The 16,112-nt window shown below is 39.5% G+C and overlaps 1 protein-coding gene across 5 annotated transcripts in view; it reads right to left on the reverse strand.

The window, feature by feature from the left end:
• Window positions 1–16,112, reverse strand: part of grm5 (glutamate metabotropic receptor 5) — a 1,174,932-nt gene that overhangs the window by 922,428 nt on the left and 236,392 nt on the right. For all 5 annotated transcript variants that reach the window (XM_062977083.1, XM_003219342.4, XM_008108118.3 and 2 more), the window contains exons 5-7: window positions 5,899–6,145; window positions 3,769–3,937; window positions 2,812–2,938 (exon numbers count right to left, since the gene is read on the reverse strand). In XM_062977083.1, the coding sequence (XP_062833153.1) occupies window positions 2,812–2,938; window positions 3,769–3,937; window positions 5,899–6,145 (543 nt within the window). The remainder of the gene's footprint in view (window positions 1–2,811; window positions 2,939–3,768; window positions 3,938–5,898; window positions 6,146–16,112) is intronic.

The following is a 16,112-nucleotide window of genomic DNA, read 5'->3' on the forward strand; positions in this document are numbered from 1 at the left end:
TAATAATAATAATTATTATTATTATTAAGCTTCATAGTGCATCAACCTAGTTGCAATAAGGGCCCGGGCTGTGGAGCAGGCTGGTGAGCAGCCAGCTGCAGCCAGCTGCAACAAATCACTCTGACAAAGAGGTCATGAGTTCGAGGCCAGCTCGGAGCCTGCGTTTGTCTCTGTCTTTGTTCTGTGTTAAGGCATTGAATGTTTGCCTTATATGTGTAATGTGATCCGCCCTGAGTCCCCTTCGGGGTGAGAAGAGTGGAATATAAATACTGTAAATAAATAAATAAATAATTTTTCTCCAACTGTCAATGCTCTAGTCTCTGAGGGGAGAAGAGCAGTCAATTTCCATTGAACTCAACCCACTCTACTATTGCCATTCCCTTTTTCTTATGTGTCATGATTTATTCAGATTGTGTGTCATGTCTTATTCAGATTGTGACCCTTTCTTGTTAATCACATGACTGGGCAACCTATTCTGACCTCAGCAGATGTAACTTTTTGTATTGTATATTGGCATTGAATTTTGCCAGACTGTAAGCCACCCTGAGTCCCTTCGGGTGAGAAGGGCAGGATAGAAATGATGGAAATAAATAAATAAATAAATAATAAACTGTGTGGCAGTAACAACTGTTGCCTGAAGGTAACTTATCCCCTTTCCTGAATTCATCATTGCAAGGGAAGGGTCATGGTAATGTTTTACAGGTGGACAATTCATTGCCTGAAGATCCAGTGGACAATATGGTGTCTCCTGCAAACTATAGAATATCTCTCAATTTTGCTTATTGTGAAGGAAGTTCAGTTGAACGGGAAAAGATCCAGATTCTTGCTAAAAATCATTGTACATCATGAATGCTGCTAGCACCAACTTTGTGGTTGTCTTTACTCATATAGACTCACCCAATGTGAACTGACACTAGGATGGTGAATTAGCCTGGTGGAATTTTCTTAGCACATGCAATAGCCATTTGGAATTTTGACAAGTTATATTAAAGTGCACAAGCTTGTGGTTCAAGACTTCTAGTCCCTTCAGATTCTAATCTGTTAGGATGGGAGAAAATGCATTTATTTCCCTGAATAAAGCTGGACTTTGATCCACCAGTATAAATGTCCTGGTGGATCAAGGTCTTCTAGAATGTCTTCTAGAATTACAGGAGAAAGAAAGTCCCCTTCACCCTCTTTTTACTTCCTAGCAAATATACCTGCGGCAGTGGTGGGATAGAGAGAATAACTGCATCCCCCTGTTTTATTACTTCTCAAAGTACAAAATGGCTGCTGAATCTCATTTGGGATTGGTATCGTCTAAATATAATAATACAGGAATGCAGAAAGCTTTATCAAACCTGGCAACATCCTAAAGTGAAATTTATCTCAATTAATCGTTCCCGTAGTGCCCAGCATATGAAAAATTAGTTCTGACCAATGAACTGGAGAAAGAAACAGAATGGAAACAGAGTTTCAGCTGGCAACTGTGCGTACACATATATCTTTTTTGAAAGATAAAAATATCAACATTCCTGGCACACATATACTGTCAGCTGTGGTTAAGTGGAGGACCTGGCAGTTTTGCAAGAAAAAATGCATCTTGCTTTCACATTACACAAGTATAGCAATTTGAATCTACTTTAATTGTGATGGCTGCTTTCTATGGAATCCTAGGATTTCTGAGCTATTTAGGGATCCCTAAATAGTGTGTTAAAACGCTGAGCTGTTGAACCTGCAGACCGAAAGGTGCCAGGTTCAAATCCCGGGAGCGGAATGAGCGCCCACTGTTAGCCCCAGCTCCTGCCAACCTAACAGTTCGAAAACATGCCAATGTGAGTAGATCAATAGGTGGGAAGGTAACAGTGCTCCATGCAGTCATGCTGGCCACATGACCTTCGAGGTGTCTATAGACAATGCCAGCTCTTCAGCTTAGAAATTGAGATGAGCACCAACCCCCAGAGTCGGTCACGACTGGACTTAACGTCAGGGGAAACCTTTACCTTTACCTTACCAGAGAACCATAACATCTTCCCAAACTACAAACCTCAGATTTTTGTAGGCTGGCTCTGTGACAATTAAAGGAGAATCAAGATAATACATATAATTGTGGTAGTTCTATCTTCAAAACTTTCAAATTTTTAAATATGACCATCGCATCTCCTCCAGTTAGACATGCACAGCTTCCTAAGCCATTCCTCATGGATTATGGCTTCCAGACCTTTGTCCATTTTGATTGCCGTTCTCTGGACACGCTTCATATCTTTGTCCATATCCTTCTTAAATTGTGGTGCCAGCAATGGACACAGTATTCCAGGTGAGGTCTGACTACCAAGAAGAAATTACATCCCTCGCTCTAGACATTATACTCCCATTGATGCAGCCTAGAATCATGTTGGTTATTTAAGCTGTTGCTTCACACTGTTGACTCATGTTCATGTTTCCACATGATGTATCTATCTACTGTATCTGGTGGCCATTTTGGGAGGAAAATTCATTTTTACAGTAATGTTGTGGATACTTGAATAGGTATAATAGACTCAACTATAGATAAGCAGAAGCTGTTAGCAGGCTTAGTGGTACCAAGCCAAATGTTACAGAAGTACAGCAATGAAAACTCACTTGAAAAAAGAAAACCTAAGATTTCAAAACAGAACAGTGAGAACTCAACATGCGCACTAGCCAAAGAATGTAGAGTTTATTTCAAATGTACAGAATTCGACAGCTGAATGGAATATCATGGAAAGAGCAGGTCTAGCTAGAACCTTGAATAGAAGTTTTCAGTGCTGAAACAATTTTCAGAGCCCACTTGTAAAAGCATAATTTACATACCAGTGAGCTGATCATTGGGCCAAGAACCCAAGTCACAGGCCTTGCAGGTGTATTCATCGAAAACAAATTCATTTTCTTTGCAAGGTGTGCAAGTCCAACAGCAACTGACTTCCCCTTTGCGGATTACCTATAAAGAATGGATGGAAACATTTCAATAGAGTTCACAGTTTATTTTGTACACTTTTTGGGTTGGGTATCTATCTATCTATCTATCTATCTATCTATCTATCTATCTATCTATCTATGTGTGTTGATATTTTGAGCCAAATGGATCCTTAAACAAATTGACCAAAAATACTTCTTTTTAGCTAAAACTTACTACATGTTTTCAAATTAGTTTTCAATGTTTTCTAAAACTGTACTAGATACCAGTCTCTAATCTATTCATATCTCAAAAAGTTAATTCTCAACATGTATAACACTTATCATAAACACTGCCCTTTGACGGCTATAAAATTATGGCCTAAATCTTTCATTGTGATCTACATTTTGTAACTATATGTACTTAGCTACATAGTAGAGGCGCTACAAATCATTGCCAGTAAATTGGGGTGTTGCATAATGGGACATTGGCAAAAATGTCAGTGTCTGATTCCCAATGGGCTGAATGCACAAGGGACCCATGTGCATCAGACAAAATGTATGTACATTGGTCCCAATATGAATACATGCAATTGTGCATTAGTTTCAATGCATATTGGTCTCTTTGCCAGCTCCCCTACATAGTAATATAATAGCAGCTCTTTATTAGACATGTATATTATAGAACTGCCCATTGCTAATCCTGGCAGATGTAAGTCCACCAACAAAGACCCAGTTTCTCAACAAATTTCCACCTATAACTGTAAATAATTATTTTTGAACAGTGGCTTTCAAGCTCTGAATAATATATAATGTTGCCTGCAAAACTTAGTCATTGGGTAGTGGCACAACAAATTTCCAATAACATTTATATACCTTGATCTCTCCTTTCTCACAAGGTTCACTGCAGACAGATCTGATGATGGTAACCTTCTTTGACCAGATTTCATCATCATCCATTTTTAGTTCACCATTGTCCCAACTTCCAACATTGATATAGTCAAAGTAGTCCTTGCCCATTTTCTTAAAATTCATAATCTCATACCTTTAAACAAAAGATAAATCATTAGTCTGAACTACATTTAGAATTAACATAACAATGTTAAGCGCAGCAAGTACATTGACAGATAACAGGCTTCAGTGCTAAACATATTAGAAAATAAATTGATCATTGGGCTGCCAAATTCTAAGCTACCCTAGATTTTGAGAAGAGAGAGTTAGAGCCAATTTAAATCCAGTTGTTAGTCATGATTAGAATACATTCCTTAAATCAGAGAAACCTTAAAACTGCTGATTTACCAGATCCCCATGGATTCAATGAGTCTATTGTAGCTAGAACTCACAACTGGATTTAGGCTCAGTTTTAATACAATAATCTTAGTACAGTCAGCACGCCTTATTTTCTGGGATCAGGAAATGAAAATGTAGAACTGTAAATAAAAGTTTTTTTCCTTGAGAGAATATCTCCTTTGGAATCTCTAGATCCTCTAACATGACTCTATGGTCAATTTCCACTGGAAGTTATCACACAACCATATTGGAAGACCTAGAGATTCCCAGAGATGTTTTCCCTAGGGGTCTCAAAACTTGCAGAAAAAACCCCTGTGATAGGTTCACTTTAGGGTTGCCATAGATCATAAAGACTTGAAGGCACAAAACAATACTAACAACAACAACAACAATATTCAGCACCTTGAACAATTATTTAAATAGTTGGATTAAATCCTGAAGGAGATTTCCCACCGCACTGAACCTGGAATTGCAATTGTCACTGTAATGAACTGATAGCTAAAAAAAAATCTGATCACAATTTAAATAGAGTAGGTTACACCATAACTACAAATACTGCATAGCACACAGACACTAATGGTGAAAGAACACAAAACTGAATAGATAAAGTGTATAAAATGACTGTGTGTGTGTGTGTTGAAAAACCTGAACAGTAATGTTTTCAGACAGAACCTGGATCTGAGAGGGGCACTGTAAATTAAAGTAGACTTAATAAAATGACTGAAAATGAGTTTTTATTTAAAAAGCATCAGATAATTCAGTGTATGCTTCCTTGGTGGTATGTATGTATGTGTGTAAAATTATTCATTCATACACAGGCAGGCAAACAGGCAGACAGATAGACAGATGATAGAAATAATAGTGTGCATATGTGTACACAGACTAATCTATCCCCCTCTTTTATTTCCTTCCCTCCCACACTTCCCCCTCTTGCACATACTCAGATATATGCAAATGAAATAATGTGATCTGAAAATATAATTTTCCAGTTGTGCATAATACAATCAAGGTGAAACCTTCTTCTGGGCATTTAAGGGGAGAGAAAGACAGACAGAGTCGAGGAGAGAATTTGCTTGGCTGACCGCCAAGGAAGAAGCTTAAGGCCTTTGATGTCCTCTTTTGCAACAATCGGAAGCATTTTCTGACAGAATTGCTCCATCCGCCCGCTCCTTCATCATTCAGAATCCAAAGCACAGCATGATAAATGAGGTTTTTGAAGCCATCCACTTTGCAGAATTATAGCAGTTTGACACCCTTTATGGCTCCATTCTGCCATTTGTAGTTTGTTGTGACACCACAGCTCTCTGACAGAGAAAGGTAAATATTATACAAAACAACAAATCCCTAAAACCTGGTGTTTTAATAATTGGTATTTCTGTTAAGGAGACTTTGGGCTGAATCCTACTGGTTAGTCCCATTTCGAATATACCAAACGAGTCAATGTTTGAATCATGAGTCAACATGAAGGTAAATCGAATTGATTAACTGGGTCTTCTCTAATTGGAACTATCCATAGATTAAGGACATAGAGCTGAGATCCAAAATAGTTAAATACAGAATGAACCAATTGAAATCCACACAAGTCCCGTTCATTGCAATGGGTCTACCATAAAGTCTGGACCCAAGTCATGAACACCAAAGGCCAAGATTAAAACACCAAGTCATTCAGAAGTTCAGGCAATTCATGCTCTTTAGAGTTATAAATGTTTACTGTACCGTCCTGGTGAATCTCCATTCTCATCAAAAGAGATCATGTCCCCAGACACCCCAGTGAAGTTTGACTTCATAAGAGCCTCCAGAAGCTTTCGTCCATCAATAGGTTTCATAGCATCGCAAAGACCCGCATAACCTGGGCACAATGTCATCTGCATATTGTGGAGGCCATATGCCATGGAGTATATGGCATTAATCACAAAGCCCATTTTTGAATCTTGCACATGTTGTGTTTCTAAAGTCAGATTACCTGTTAGGATAAAGCAAATATTGACATGGTCAGTGTTTTCAAATCAAGAATCTAAGAATCCTACATTGTGTTTGTATAAATATACATTCCTATAGAGACACAACCATTACTCTACACCATCGTTCCAATGAATATCAACATTGGGCAACCAATTATATATCCGTCATTGTACTTGAATGTTGTCCCACTGTTTAATGGAGAATGCACAATGGCTCTTTCTGTAATCCTACTGAGTCCCATTTGAAACAAAAGAAAGTTATTAATGAAATCAATAATAAATAAAGAGATTGACCAATGGTCATGTATAGTTCAAGAATGCACAACTGCATGGGAAATGGCTACTTTTGCAAAACTTGCTTCTGAAACCATGAAAGTTTGCACCAATGGTCAGAAAAGTACAACTGCATCTGTCAAGGAACGTACACATTAATAAGAAGTCCTTGGCAATAATTTTTAAGGTAAAATTTATTATAATGTCCCCTTCTTCCAAACGTTGCAAACTATTTAAAAACATATTCAGACAACACTGTAGGTTCTCTTTGACACTATAGATACCAACCTTTCCTCTTCAATCAGGTCAACAACAAAGCCCCATTCTTTTCACAGAAGTCATCCCACAGGTTTCGTAGATAAAGTAGCTGCCCACCAAGTCACTGGCATCTCAACAAAGATGTTAGATTAAAAGAACAGTAGGAAGAAAATGTTCCCTAGCGTATTAGCTGTGAAGAACCATGAAATTTCTCTGCCGCCAAAAATATTACCATGACGATGAAATATTGTGAGATTGACGCAGTGGTATGCCAACATTCAAAAGCATGTGTAGTTTCAAGCCTGGCTGTACGATGGCTGGAAAGAGTCTCGCATAAAAAGCTTTCTGTTGAAAGTGGTGGGAGCTCTTCAGTACACAAGGACCTTCGAAGGGACAAAGTCATTCCAAATGCAACACACCCACACCTTCTGCTGCAAGTTAATGAATAGTGTTCAGCTGGAAAGTGTTGTGCTTTGTTTTGCCAAAGAAACTATTCATGTCTCCCAGTCACTCGGGGTGGGGGGCATCACTTTAACACTGCTTCTGTCTATGTCGTTTTCCCATTTGCTCTAATTGCTCTTTTTTTAAAAACCGAGGTAGGCCAGTTTCTTGAGATGTCACTGTTTCTACTTTTGTGTTTTGCAAGTAGGCTTTCTTATGTATTTTTTCCAAAATGGATTCTTAGTATTGCTGTATGCATGCATATCTATCTATCTATCTATCTATCTATCTATCTATCTATCTATCTATCTATCTATCTATCTATCTCAATACATAAAGCAATAAACATATATCAAATACAATACATATACCTACTTATTTCATCTGGACTACACCTAAGCATATTTTTTTACCTCTACTAATTAAATAACATGGTCAAATTAAACATACAGACTTCTCAAAAGTTAACTCCCACCTTTCTTACCAAAGGCATAGGTAGTATACCTGGTAAATTTCAACTTGAGAATATTATCCTGCATTTTATCAGTACATTTTAATCTGCATTTTTCTATGTGCATCTGTTATATTTATTTTAAAAGTGTTTTATTTTACTCCACTGTTTTAACTATGTTGTATCCCACCCTGTAATGGTGCTCCATGCAGTCATGCTGGCCACATTACCTTGGAGGTGTTTATGGACAACGCCGGCCCTTGGGCTTAGAAATGGAGATGAGTGCCAACCCCCTGACATGACTAGACTTAATGTCAGGGGGAAATCTTTACCTTTTTACCCCACCTTGAGCCACAAGGAAAGGCAGGTAATAAGTAAGTAAATAAATAATATCAAACTGCAAAGATTCTGGCAAAAGCCAGTAAAGGTGGTCCCAATGGTGATCGGCACATTGGGTGCAGTACCTAAAGACCTTGGCCAGCACTTAAAAACAATCGGTACTGACAAAATTCCCATCTGTCAGCTGCAAAAGGCCACCCTACTCGGAGCTGTCTGCATTATTCACCGATACATCACATAGTCCTAGACACTTGGGAAGTGTCCGACGTATGATCCAATACAACAGCCAGCAGAGTGATCTTGTTTGCTGTGTATGAATTTTGTGTATCAAATACTTGGTAAGGTAAAGGTTTTCCCCTGACGTTAAGTCCAGTCATGTCTGACTCTGGGGTGTGGTGCTCATCTCCATTTCTAAGCCAAAGAGCTGGCGTTGTCCGTAGACACCTCCAAAGTCATGTGGCCAGCATGACTGCATGGAGCGCCGTTACCTTCCCACCGGAGCGGTACCTATTGATCTACTCACACTGGCATGTTTTCGAACTGCTAGGTTGGCAGGAGCTGGAGCTGACAGCGGCCATTCACTAATAATGATAATAATAATGATAATGATAATAATAGCAACAACAAACATTCTTTAAACTTTCTTATTAGCCTAGTTATCTAATATACCCATCTAATTCTTATTAATACAAAATAAAACTAATGTTCAAAGCCTGCAGTATTATTTTACCATTTCCTCACATAAATTGCAAAACAAACAAAAAAAAACCCACTTCAACTCTCTTAAAAAATAGATTGAATTTTCAATCAATGCGATCTCAATTGCTGCTGTGCTCTTATATTGTGCATTAATTTCCTTATTAGTATAATAATCTGTCATCCCAATACCAGTTCTAGTTTAAAGCAATTCTTTTATTTTGAATATCTTCTGAATAACACTGTGAATTTGTATCCAAGATGTCTTTGCTTTTTCACAAGACCCCTGCAACTGTTCTTAGCCCCTTTATACATTTTAGCTAATTCCCCCCCCCCCTCTTTTGCTACTGTCTTCGACCTAACCAAGTATTATTGGCATTTCTTATGATATGGCCAAAGCACGTCAGCTTCAGATTATTCAGCTTGGTTTCTAGGAGAGTTCAGACCTTGTGTGTTCAAAGTCCCATTTATGTTTAGCAGTCCATAGGATGGCCTATCAAAAATCCTGTTGGTATGTCACACCAAGCTCAACAACTCCTGAAGCACTATAGATGACAACATTGCCCCAACCTTTCTTCTGTAGCAGTTTAGTAAAACATGGGCTTGTATTCCTGTAAAATGTCTTCATGATCCCTGGAGATCACTACATGAACCAAGCACTATAAACAAATATAAGAGGTTTTTTCCAGTCCCAAACTGCTTGAGTGTGTATAAGGTTCCTGGAGTAGGACAAAATTGTATATGCTACCCATGGCTGGTATCTTGTTAGTGACTTAGGAAAGCATTAAGTACAGCTTATGTATGTGTGGCTCATGTTTGTAATCCTCTACAACTGTACAATGATCAAGTAGTTTCCCATTTTATAAGCTGCTGGAATCTTATCCTCCCAACACAACCTTTTACTGGAAGGCAGAGAGTGGGTGGGGGGGGGGGGCATTAATAATATATATTCCTATACTAGGATTCACAGCAATGGCATAATTAAACAGAACCCATAGCACGTCTCTTCCTGTGCATCCAGCTATGGAAACCTAGCTAGACATTGCTCCACCACCATCCTACTATCCACTGGCCAGCAAATGGCTGTTTTGGAGGCATGTGGCAACTTAAAAAGTGTATTTGGGGCAGAATGAAGAGGAGATACAGTTCTATCATAGACTCATAGAATCATAGATCCAAAATCTAGGTTAATATCTTTTTATAATGCAAAAAAATGCTGAGAACACAGTTTCACTTATAGATACATTTTCTAAAATGGCTTGAGAAAGTAAAGCATTAAAATTTTTAAAAAGTTAAAATTGCAATTTGGTATTGTCCTCTCCTACAACTCCCTCACCATGCCTATTTATTGCTTCATTTCTTGTATCTATTCCTGTATTGGTTTCAAATTACTTATTTGAACTTCCAGTTTGTTTGTTTGTCCCTGCAATGTTCAGGGTGTATTAATTGCTAGTAATAACCCATTAGGCTTGGGTTCATTTATCATCCAAGACCTCATAATCCCCCATTGGGTCTGGTTTCATCCCTTGCTTTGCTGTTACTCTGCACTTTCGGCAGTTCGTTGGCAATTAGCCTTGTCAAATGTTGGCCACCTCTGCTATTTCTCTGCCACCTCCAATGAGTTTAATTCTCTTTATACAGCTCAGTACCCTAGAAGCAGTTGCTAAGCAACCCCAAGTGCATTCTCTTTCCCCAGTTCTTTCTGAGCATGGACCAAAATACCCTGGTATTTCACAGTGTAGGATGGTAGAAATGGGACGAGACTCAGTCAGAGCATGTTTGGGGAAAATACATCTCCAGTGTCAGTCCTCTTAGGAGGTGAAGTCAATCCCTGGCAGTGGACTGGACGGGGAAATGGATCTAAGCACCATTGCCATCAACTCAGCTGCTCAGCACCTCTTTGCTGGAATGAATGCTCTGAAGTGTTCTACCATCTCTGCTTTCCTTTCACTGGACATCATCCACCACCGCTGGATGTCACTATGGCTTGGTTTGTACAGGTAGCAGAACAAGAAAATACCGAGGCAACAGGGAGGATAAGATAGCTGAAAAGAGTGAAGTATTTTAGACTACAGGGAAAAGTTTGGAGCTGACCAAATAGTTGGAAGCATTAAGTATCAAATATGAAGGACAGAACTTTTGAATGTGCTTTATTTATTTATTTATTTATGTCATAAGCAAACTGAGGGTACAGTTATAATGTATTTAAAAACACACACAAAGTCAAAAACTTGACATTATACTAAATGTCCTTTGACCAGAAGCTGGCCACTTGGAGTGCCTCTAGTGTCGCTGCTAGAAGGTTCTCCACCGTCCATGTGACAGGGCTCAGACCACAATGTAGCAAGTGATCTGTGGTCTGCTCCTCTCCACACTTGCACCTCGTGGATTCCACTTTGTAGCTCCATTTCTTAAGATTAGCTATGCATCTCATGGTGCCAGAGTGCAGTCTGTTCAGTCCTTCCAAGTTGCTCAGTCTTCTGTGTGCCTAGGATGGAGCTTCTCATCCAGTATCAGCCATGAATTGAGGTTTTGGGTTTTAAACTGCCACTTTTGGACTCTCGCTTGCTGAGGTGTTCCTGTGAATGTCTCTGTAGATCAGTGGTTCTCAACCTGGGATCCCCAGATGTTTTGGCCTACAATTCCCAGAAATCCCAACCAGTTTATCAGCTGTTAGGATTTCTGGGAGTTGAAGGCCAAAAACATCTGGAGACCCCAAGTTGAGAACCACTGCTGTAGATCCTGATTTAAGGCATTGGCTTGCTGGCTGATGTCTGAACAGAGGATGGGCGGGAGATGTCAATGCCTTGGTCCTTTCATGACAGGCTGCTACTTCCCAATGGATGTCAGGTGGTGCAGTACCGGCTAAACAGTATAATTTCTCCAGTGGTGCAGGGCATAGATACCCTGTGATAATGCGACATGTCACATTAAGAGCCACATCCACTGTTTTAACTTGGTGATATATATTCCACACTGGGAATGTGCTTCATAAAAATACTGTATATACTCATGTATAAGTCTAGAAATTCACAGGTCAATGCAAGCACAGTGCCTTAACTCTTAGCCATAATTGAACAATTTCCTTCTCTAAGTAGACTGGCAAAACACAAGAGGTTAGTTCATCATGGGAGAAGCTAAAATCACTTCTATTCTTTCCGCTATTACACACCTTCTGTCTTTTTTGAGTATCTGAATGGAAAATTATGACAACAACCAGGGGTGACTGAGTGGTCCTCTGAGATGGCATTTACCCTTTCCCATCTGCAAGGAATCTCTCTCAAATTATCCATTAGTCATGTCAAAATTCATAATTTTGTCCCCTAAATCTCCCCTTGACTACTACATGAAGTTGACGTATGTATGACTTTATGGTAAGCCAGCTCACTGCAATTAGGGGAAATAGCCCAAGACATTCCCTTTGGTGGTGGGGTTTTTTATTCGTAGGGAGATTCTAACACAGGAAGAACATAATAAAAAGTGTCATGCTATTGTGCCAAGGCTGAGACGTGTCAGCAAAGCTTGCCATGTTTCAGTCCAGACAGGAGCTTTAAGCATTCACCACAGAAAGAGGTTCACAATAAACATCCAAGAGGAACTCACCAATTTATGATTAGTTTAACCAATAAACTGAGATATGACCTTTTGTTATGAGATGACCAAAAAGGATGGGCTGTTCTAGTGGTTGGTGTTTGAAGGACAGGAAGAGGAGCTTGGGGCAGCCAAATAGGTAGGCAGTGGATTGCTGATCTGAAATTCTGAATTGTCTTTGAAAAATAAGGTGAGCTATTTCTAGTTTTTCAAAGGTTATTTTCTGATTCTGATCAATATATGCTGATGGGTGCAGGAGTGGCAGCATATTCTAAATAAGGATAGAAACATTGAATGGCTTCAGATTCTCCACAATTTGGGGGGGGGGGTGTAAGAGGGAGAGCAAGGTCCCACTCTTGAAAGGAAGAGAGCATACTCCCTTAATCCAGAGGGAAGAGATGCAGACACTGACTCCAGGGATGTGAATAAATATTAGCTGACTAATTTGGAGGGAGTGTGTGAAGGATGGGGCCGGGGAAAGGTTAGAGGAAGAGACGTGGAGAAGGCAGGGGGAGGAAAAGCAAGCAAGAAAGGAAAGAGAAGCCTGTAAATCTTTGCTATTATGAAGATAAAATAAAAGAAATCACCCCCCTCTTTAATAATAAATATAAATGTATAAAATATTTTTAGATCTTGGCTGGGTCTCAAGACCCAGTATGAGACAATTTTTTCCAATCTGCCACTGGAGGAGAACCCTTGCCCATTTTTTATTTATTAATAAACAACTAGGGAGGAGGACTCACATATATATGCACAAGAACTGGGCACCCAAAGAAACTTGAACTATATAAAATATGCTTAGGAAACTGTTGGAGGATTGAACATTCAGGAAGCCAGCCCAATATCCAGATAAAAGGGAATCCCTTCCGGGAAGCAAGGCTGCTTAAGAGATATAATCAAGGTATTTATATAACTCACAGCAACCCTGTTTACATAAACTCACTCTTTTGTCTCGGGGGCTGGCCCCTATTATGAACCTTATAATCCCATCTTTGACTATTTCAGACCATTTCTGAAGTCTTGTCCTTTTTCTTCTGGGACGATCTTCCAAATGGCTCTAACTTCAGATAGACAAATAGAAGCTTTCCATTTCTCCAACCATAAGGGATACTTGATCCACAGTAAGTCCCCAGACAATGACAGCTCAGATCCTAGCTTGACCATTCTGGAGCTAATCAGGGAGGGAGCGGGCTTCTGAATGGCTGCCAAACGGAATAAAATGCTTTTCACTGTATTATATATTATATTGATTCTTTGGAACAATTCACTGTTCTAACACCCAACTGGCCAGAAGAATAAAACTTCTGTTACTGCCTTCAAACCTTTCATGTTTTCCTGGATTTTAAAGTAGCATGGCATGCTGGACAATGAACCTACACTGCCCCCTTGTGGCAGATAGCTGATTTTGGAAACAAGTACACTGGCAAACTTGACTATATTGTTTATGGACTATTTAACTGAGTTTTTCTGATCTATATGGCAAAAGGGGTTGCTGTCAACTTTTGCTGCTCCTCTTCCAGGAGAAGAGGATCACCCTGTAACAGTAGGTCAAAGATTTGATGATTCCTGGATGTAATTAATATGTCTTCTATATGAATTTTAAATTCCTCCAGTGTGACTTTATGGTCAGCTTCTGCCTTCAATTTTTCCCCCTAGCCATTTGTAGTTCCTCCAGCACAATTATATATTTGTGCTCAAGAACCTGGAGATAATGAGTGGTTTCTTTGCAAGTTTTCCACTTTTGTGGGGACCCTGCTCCTTTGACCCCCTCAACAAGTAAATGGTCTACTGTTCTTCAAGAATAAGGGTCTTTGGCAAAGATGTCTACATATCTCATGAAAACACAAATCCCAGGATTCCACAGGACAGAGTCTTAACTGTTAACGTGATCCCAACCTTCCCTCTCCATCTGCCCTCCAAGGAGATGTAACTTCTGCAGCATAGTCTTTCTTTCTTTCTCTCTCTCTCTCTTTCTGCAGAAGGTCATATGGTTCATCCAAGAGGTGCTTTCAATTCTTTGTTGTTGAAAAAGCCCATTAATGTGTTTTATGCTTTGCTGCAGTACTTTTTCAAATGGACTCAAAGTGGCAGTTGCAGAATGCATCTTTGCAACCGCTCTGCAGTTGAAACCCAGCTTATACAGCATACAGGAGTTGCATTAAAGCAGTGTGAAATATATTTATTTAAATCAATGCAAGCACTGCTGTCCCATAGAAAAGCACCTCTTAAAGAATCCTGAAATGCTGGAATGTTGTGTGAGGCTATGTCCACCTCCCAAATATTTCTATGCAGCTGGAAACTAGAGCAAGGTATACTAGAAAATAACACCGGCAGAGTTTGAAAAGCTATGTCTGAACTATTGATCTAACAGCCGCCCTCCATCTAAAAACTTGCATGAAAGAGGATCATACAGGCAATATCTTTGGTTGCAGGTATATATCCAGGGTACAGCTAATGTGAGGCCCAAAAAGAAAGGCGATCCTCAAAACATGCATGCTACATTGCCCAAAATGGTGCTCAGATGGAGCTGGGCAATGCCAGACCAAACAGCAAGAAAGGAACACAGGAGAGAACAAGAGTCAATGGGTTGCCTCTTCCTTTTATGAGGTTTGTGGGAACAAAGGACTGGTCAATGTGCTTTGCCATTACATTCTCAATGATGGCTATGGGCCCTTTAACCCACATACAAAGGTTTATGGGGGTCATAAATCTGACAAGCACTCTAGTGATCCCAGACAGGCAACATGCAAGGGGCTTTAACCATTCTAACATGCATGACAAGATTTAGTAATGTTTTCGTAAGGTTCTTTCTATTTCATTATATGAATAAGAAGAATGAGAAGTGAGGTTGCCAAAAACAGAGGTGAAGAGTTCTCATATCTCAGGACCTGGCCTTATGTCTAAGAACTTAGACTAGCTCCCAGCTCTAGCTCTGTTGCTGCTGCTTCCTCCAGCGGGAGACTTCTATGACACAGGCATACAAAACTCGTCCCATGGATGACAAAATGTATTAAACTGAATAGTTGATTATGTGGAAAAATAATGTAACACCAATGCTATAATCCATGTAAGTTTTATTAAAATATATTCATTATTTGTATTTTTTAAAAAATCTTGTAATCTTACTTTCCAGATATCCCTTGTACATAGCAAGGTGTTAGACTAGATGGTTCTTGTGGTCCCTTCCAACTCTATGTATCCATTAGTCTTTGATTCTAAATGCAGTTTAGGCATCCAAAGTAAAGGAGCTATCAAAGAGATCAAGGCAATGTGAACATGGGAAATGGAAGAGTTCTAGATGTGAATGATTTTCAGTGTTTCACTCTCTGCAATGTTAGCAATTTGGAGCTTGAAGGAAGATTCTTTTTTTGGGGGGGGGGGGGGGTCTTCATTTCTCTTCCATGTAGCTACACTCTTTCACATACACAACTATGTTTTCCAGCTCACACTGAGGATCCAATGCTTGGGTCTATGCCAATCTAGATAGATTCCATTTTTCTGAGTTCCCATTAAGATCTATAAGGCAGAGCAGATGGACTTTCATCAGGGATGAACCCAAAGGGTAGTAAGATGCAAATGTCTCTAGCATTATGTCAAACTTGCAGGCCTCATTGGGAAGCTCAGAGGACTGCAGAAGCCACAAAATGATTCTCAAGGGCAATGGGAGGCTACTTAAGAGAACTGGCACATGGCACATCCACCCTACGCCAGAATATTTACTTTTTAAGACCAAGTTTTCTGGTCAAAAAGCTTTACTTCTTCCGAAGGTGGTATATACTTGTTTTTAAATAAAACATCCTATTTGTAAATCAAGATGGCTCACTCTAATTCTCCTATGACTCAGAAATGAAAGCACTGAGAATCAAGTCAGATAACTCTGAAAACATTGCTTTTGCCGTGAGGATTCAGCTGGGCAGAAA

The sequence above is a fragment of the Anolis carolinensis genome, chromosome 3 (assembly GCF_035594765.1).
Source record: "Anolis carolinensis isolate JA03-04 chromosome 3, rAnoCar3.1.pri, whole genome shotgun sequence".
Lineage (NCBI taxonomy): Eukaryota > Metazoa > Chordata > Lepidosauria > Squamata > Dactyloidae > Anolis > Anolis carolinensis.